This window comes from Notothenia coriiceps, unplaced genomic scaffold (assembly GCF_000735185.1).
Source record: "Notothenia coriiceps isolate Sejong01 unplaced genomic scaffold, NC01 NC01_scaffold00026435, whole genome shotgun sequence".
Lineage (NCBI taxonomy): Eukaryota > Metazoa > Chordata > Actinopteri > Perciformes > Nototheniidae > Notothenia > Notothenia coriiceps.
In genome coordinates, this window is record NW_011359136.1 from 44,031 (window position 1) to 50,784 (window position 6,754).

The following is a 6,754-nucleotide window of genomic DNA, read 5'->3' on the forward strand; positions in this document are numbered from 1 at the left end:
GTCTGTCTGTCTGTCTGTCTGTCTGTCTGTCTGTCTGTCTGTCTGTCTGTCTGTCTGTCTGTCTGTCTGTCTGTCTGTCTGTCTGTCTGTGTGTGTGTGTGTGTGTGTGTGTCTCTCTCTCTCTCTCTTTCTCTCTCTGCTATTGCCACACACACACAGAGCCGAGCTTGAATAACACAAGCACACGTTTATTTCCATGCCACTCTCTGGTCTGGTGTGTTGCCTCTGTTGCATTCACTGAACACGGGAAATTACAGTACTGCCGTCCTCTCTTGTGTCATGATGAGGTTCACGTAAAGCACGGTTAATGTATTATATTATTGAGGGAGAATTATTCGGGGCTACAGAAAAAACATTCGGGGCTAAAGCCCCGGATGCCCAGGCCAGGCGAAGCCACTGGTAACCACCATGTGTGGACCTGGATAAAGTGTTTAAGTCATGGATGTTTAACATTTTTAAAAACTGTATTCAAGCTTTGTTTTAAGGGTACAGAGGAACATATTTCATACAAATAATGATATTTAATTAATATCATGTGTGTGTATATACAATTCATTACTTTGAACAGATGTTAGCAGAATTCCTGAACCATTCTTCCTGGGAAAAGTGATGTTTACATTTCCCTTTTCTTAGAAAGTAAGGAATCAAGCTTTGCATCAGTCTGAAAGAAAGAAATGCACCTCTAAAAAGGTTTAACACAATGACTGAGCAATGGAGGGTCCTTCGGCCCCCACAACAGAGAATCAAAGTCTTCTTCACCATCTCTCTCCTCCTCTCGTCTCTTCAACTTCTTTCTTGAAGCCAGCTGAGCAGTGAGCTTGTGCAGCTCATGAATCACTTTTTTAACATCCAGTGTGTGCTGCGAGGCCGTCAGAGTGGCTGCGTTGAACGGGAACGTCCGGATAAAGTCTCCGACTCTGAGCGGAGGAACTTGTTGTCGGTTCAGTGCTGCCGGCCTCTCTTTTCTTACTCTCCGAATCCCACTGTGAAACAATCACAACACGTGTTTGTTATCTGAATGAATGGCTGGAATTGGGTCATTAATGTGGGAATGAAAACAAGAATCACACGACGATAATAATGACATACATTCCTGCATACTTGATCAAAATGTCTTGTGAATTCAGAAACAAATGTTTTCTGGAGGGAATAATTAGTAATGAACTGAGCTTGTATATATACACACTACATAGGAGCAGGACACACATTTATTTTAGCTAGCCTCTTTTGTTGTTGTTGTTTTGTGTCACTTTTTTCTTATTATAGTCAAGTTCTATTTCGTATATGGCTTCGCCCTCTAAGGCTATCGCTATTGGGTAATCCCCCTGCGCACCCGCGCAGCACTGAAACACTTGTAGTCCACGCCCACCCGCAAGGTGGGCCCCGCCCTCGGGCCTCCTTCCGGTATAAATAGGAAGGTGGCCCGGCAATCTGCTCCCTCTTTTCTTCAGCAAACCTCGGCAGTTACTGAAGCACAGAACCATTAAACATCATGAGCAACAACTGCGTCCGAGATTGTCCCTCATGTGGCTCAGGATATATCATGAGCTATGACCAGCACGCAATGTGCGAATCCTGTCTGGGGCCAGAGCACGCGGACGCGGCTCTCAGCCAGCAGGTCGCTTGCTCACATTGTGCCGTCTCCCATCAGCCGACAGGAAGCGAAGAGCGGACGCTCTAGCTGCTGCGGCCGACGAGGACGATTGGCCCGTCCAGGAGCACGTGGACGGCAGCATGTCCCTGGAGCCGAGTGCCGGGCAGGAGTCGAACGACTCCTACCCCGTCTCCCTCCATGGTTCACCTTGCGGTTCTCCCCTCCCTCCTCTCCCCCAGACGGGGGAGACAGAGTCGGAGCAGGGGGCTGGTTTGGCGGCCGAGCATGCGGTCCCCTTCTCCGTCGCCACAGGACGGCGCCCTACGTTGAGCTCCCCCAGAGAGTATGTCGCCCGCCAGGCCGACCGGGTGCACCAGTGTGCCTTTCAGGCGGCGGCGAATATCAACGCGCTGCTCTCCAACTCGGTGGTGACACTGGTAGACCGAAAGGGCTGTGCGGGGGCCTCCACACGCTGCGTCTCACTCCGACTCTCATCATGAGGCGCGTACACGCTCAGGGGATGAGTGGAGGTGTGTGCAGTGCTGTCCACACGAGGCGTTATAACGGCGCTCATGGGTTTATTATGACCGTGTGTAGGAGGCGTATCTCGGACGGAGGAATGCCGCGAGCTCTGCAGGTTATTAACCGAGGTTAAAACCGGCAGGCTTCTGCAGGGAGCCCTGCTGTCTACTTAATCAACAGATTAGTGACAGCCGGCTTAATTACCGGCTCTGCTTCCTCGGAGGCTCTCGCGGAGCAGACCAGGAGCGGGGAGCCTCACTCCCCTTTGACTCGCCGCCAGGAGACCCTGTCTCCCCTGGGGGAGCGGAGACGTGGGACGGAGCCCCTGCAGCCGCCGAAGGGCGAGTCTGACGCCAAGGCGGTTGCTGTGGGCGTCTCTCCGCTTGCGGCCTCCTGTGGCCGGCGTGGACATGTCAGCTGGCTCAGCAGGCTGGAGCCAGTTGACATGCTGGCGAATGCCGTCCTCCTGTTCCGCGGCCGTCTTCATGGACTCCACCATGGCGTGGAACTGGGGTCCTAACACATTTTGAGTCTTTGTAATAGGCTTAGTTGTTACTTTTTGGTCTGTAGTCATTTTGTGTGTGGTATATCATTGTGAGTTTCTTTGTGTCTTATTGCAACTGTTTAGTATCTCTTTATCTTGGTTTTGAATGTCACTGTTGTAGTTGTTTTGGTCTTCAAAAAGGTGTCTGAACGTTTTAGGTGTTAATTTACCCCTTTTCAAAGTCAATGTCAGTCTCTTTGTGTCTCCTTGCAGCCGTTTACATTTTGTTTTTGTGATTTTTTTTTGTTTCTTTGTGGTAATTGTATTCTCTTCTTGGCTGGTATGCATCTCTTTGTTTATCTGAAGGTCAGGGGGAAGCATTTGTACTCAGTAATTCATACAAAAACAATGATTTTTTTCTATTTTTACAAACTCACAGACGAGTCGACACACTAGTATTGTATTTACCTGTAAATGTCTTGGAGCTTTTCACGCCTGAACCCAAGCCCCCTGTGTGGGATCTCTGCTAACGAAGAGGAAACGTCCGCCTCGGCTCCTGTTTCAGTGTCGTCGTAGTTTGTAACCTCAGACACACGAAGACTCCTGTCTGTCAGCCACGGAGCACGATCTGACCACGTCTGTCTGCTCACCACTGACACGTCAGTTCTCGACTGTGGGCCGAGGATCAGGTTTAAGGTCCTGTCATCGGTGTCGGATTTGTTGGCTGCCACTACTTTGGATGCATACTTCTTGTCTAGGTGAAGAGGGGGAAGGTGTCTTTGGTAAACCGCTGCAAAAGCATGTTGTCTTTGGTTGATTTTTTCAGGGTGGTGATGAGTTTTTATCTTAGGGAGAGTCTGTAAAGATTGGTTTCTTCGCTTCTGATATTTGGTTTCTTTAAGCACGGGTATTGAAACAGGTGATGCGTGTTGAGCATGGATACAACGTTTGTTGTACCCTTGTCTCTGAAACGCCCTCTCTCTCAAGCTGTCAGTTAATGTATAATTCATCAAATCAATCAGATCGCCAATGAGCCCTCTCTTCACCGTGATATCAGCTTGGCAGTCCAGAGTCAGCGCGGGGCTGTAGTTCACCTCCAGAAGCCACGGTTTGAACTCTGCATCGATCAGGATGTCGAACCCCAACAGCTCCACGCAGTTCGGACAGGAAGGGACGGTGGGAGCGATGGTGAGGAGCGTCAGAGTCACGATGTTGTTGATCCTCTGCCACAAAAGGAGCTCGTTGATGTCTTGGCTCTGGAGGAAGTGCCTGAACTTGCTCATGGTCCACTTGCAGCCTCGGCCCACTCTCTCCTTCTCCGACTTGTAGAAGGGGCTGAACTTATTGATGCTGGTGTTGGTGAGATGAGCACACAGGTTGTGCACAGATGACAGGTTGTACTTCTCGGTGGCAAAGCGCACCAGACCTTCCTGGTGAATGTAAACCGTGAGTGGATGGAAGCTCTTCACACAGACGTAGATCCTCAGGTCGAACTTGTAGCCGGAGATGAGCAGAGAGTTACCGATGTAGCGCTGTACGATCACAGGGCAGTCGTAGACTAACTCCCTCATATCCTCGAAGATGAAGATGCCTCGGCCTCTGGAGAGATCCACAGGCTTACAGATCCAATAGGCCGACGGTCCTCTGGTCACTTTGTTGTACTCAGACAGGAAGCGAGTGTAGTCGTTGGGCAGGATGAAGGCGGTGGGACTGAAGTCGTAGAGAGACGAACCGAACGTGGCTCTCATTCTCTTCAGGTTGCGTGCCAAACAGTCCTATCGAAAAAGGAGACATTTTAGATAGGGGTCATTTTAACTGTAAGAGGCCTTGCTAAGCTTTTTCTTGTAGTGTGTTGTATAGGTTGTTGTGCATGTAAATGGTCTACAAAGGCTAAGATCCCTATAATCTTTATAATAATAAATCCCATAATGCTGGGCAGTTTTATTTCTTCAGAAAGTACAGATTGCTTTGGTTGAGATCTGGTACAAACTCCATAACCATACTGAAAGTTGTGACACACCGTGTGACAAAAAGCACAAACAGTAACACTGATGATTCATGTATCGATGTATCATATATAATAGCACTAAAATCTCTCTGCATTCTTTTAAAACACATTTAACACCACATCTCAGAGCGTCATCACCTTGCGTGTGATCCCGACAGTCTTGGGATGGTGGTTGAGGCGCTGCCATGGCATTAGGTTGAGATATTCTGAGTTGCGAAACGCAGATCCTCTCCAGTACAAGTTCCAGTCCTCTTCCTCCCGTTCCTCCTCATCATATTCCTCCCATCCTCGCTCCAAGAGCACCTCCCTCACCACCTCTGGACCTCGCTCATGGAGCCTGAACACCAGCGATGCCTCCATACAGCATGGTAAACTGTAGATTAACAGCAGATATATGGTAGATAAACAGAGGAGAAACGTGGAGCATGATATCAGAGAATTCTGACTTTATTTGGAGGAATGTATGAAGTGAACTGTCTTTGACATTAAACACATTACAATGATTCAGTTTAAATCATTATCTCATGGGGTGCTTCATAAATAAACATGAAATAATCTATTTATAAAAGTAGGAACCGAGATGCTACAACTTGTTTTAAATAATCCAGTAGTTGTCCGTGCACCAACAGACAGTAGCAGCTAATTTGACAAACTATTCATAGCACCGGTTTGCTAACAAATATAGACTCCAAGTACAGAGACGCAAAGAGATTAAAAGAATGCTAAAAAGGCCAAAAGCAATAATGTGGAGCCACGTACCGCTTTAAGAAGATGCAGACTAACAGTTCGTCCGCAGGCTGGTCCCAGCACCTTGTGAGCGGTGGTAAATCTGAGATGCCCAAATAAACCCGACACTTATACCCACCGGCACAGAGAGGCAACAGTGTGTCAGCACACTTACAAATACATGAGAACAACTTTTATTATCCTAAAAAAAGTCTGAAAGGATAGAAAAAGATCTGCATTTAACTTAAGATGAATACCTACACACATAATAGTAAAGTTAACGTCTTATAAACACAGATAAAGAAGCCGTTATATATAACGGGCTTGTCGACACTAATATTGAGACATTTAACATTTATGCTAGATTATGTAAAGCAGGATCTTCCCATTACTACATCATAGTCTATCGTTTCTGGCAGGTAAATGAAGTGATAAGAAGCTGTTAGTGCAGGGGTTCCCAAACCTTTCAGCCCGGGACCCCCAAAATAACAGTGCTAGTGACTGGCGACCCCTGTCAACTGGGGGGGGGGGGGTAGTGAATCTAATTTTACCTTCGATTGCATGATATAGCCTAGCGCAACACCTTCGTCACACACGTTGCCACTTGTTTGTAGCATTTTCAGGCGATTTGTAATCCATTCTAGAAAACGATGTGTTTTTAGGATTTCAAGAAGCGTATAGAACAAACAATGGATGTATTTTATGAACAATTATCCATGTTGGAAGTAGATTTAGATGGTTTAGGAGTGAGAAAGAGATTATCTAGTATATGCATCAAATGAAGCATTGCATGAAGTCTGTTGATGATCAGAGGCTGTTGTTGGGGCTGCAAAAACTTTATTTAAAAAAAAAATGTGTTTTGTGGTTCATGTTTTAATAGCATTTTTACAAAAAAAAGCCCAGGCCAGCCCAACGTGAGAAACAATGGCTAACAGGTACAGTACACAGGCTGTGCTTTAGCTCCTCCTACAACACAAACAATCAGAGCCTACTGTTAGCACTTCATTGTTTATTTGAATATATTGTGGCGATACCAACGAGGGTTAGAAAACAGTTTAAGGTACAACAAATGTTGGCATTTTAGCTGTGGATATTACTTACTTGGGTAAAAGAAAAAACATGAAGTGGCCTTTCCAGTAGTGAAACCAATTTGCTTTCAATTAGATTAATTGATCACATTTTCAAAAATATAAAAAAAGGTTTTCATAAGAAAGATGTTTTTATTTCAGTGTCTTTAAAAGATGAAGAAATTAAATACTTTAAAAAGGTTACTTCTGATCACAGAGCGGTATATTTAAGCAATAGCTCACGACAGGCCGTGGTATATATGCTCATTATATTCGCGGAGGGTCGACAACCCCCTTAGCTGTGATATGAGCATATATCACGGCCTGAAGTGAGCTATTGCTTTTATAAAACG

At 46.2% G+C, this 6,754-nt stretch overlaps 1 protein-coding gene across 1 annotated transcript; it reads right to left on the reverse strand.

The window, feature by feature from the left end:
• Positions 1 to 471: 471 nt before the first annotated feature.
• ttll2 (tubulin tyrosine ligase-like family, member 2) lies at positions 472 to 5,888 on the reverse strand. The gene is made up of 6 exons (XM_010784789.1): positions 4,747 to 5,888; positions 3,069 to 4,375; positions 2,774 to 2,805; positions 2,321 to 2,632; positions 1,802 to 2,045; positions 472 to 983 (listed from the first exon to the last, which is right to left on the reverse strand). The coding sequence occupies exons 1-6, from the start codon at positions 4,966 to 4,968 to the stop codon at positions 683 to 685; spliced, it is 2,418 nt and encodes an 805-aa protein (XP_010783091.1). The 5' UTR covers positions 4,969 to 5,888; the 3' UTR covers positions 472 to 682.
• Positions 5,889 to 6,754: the final 866 nt, after the last annotated feature.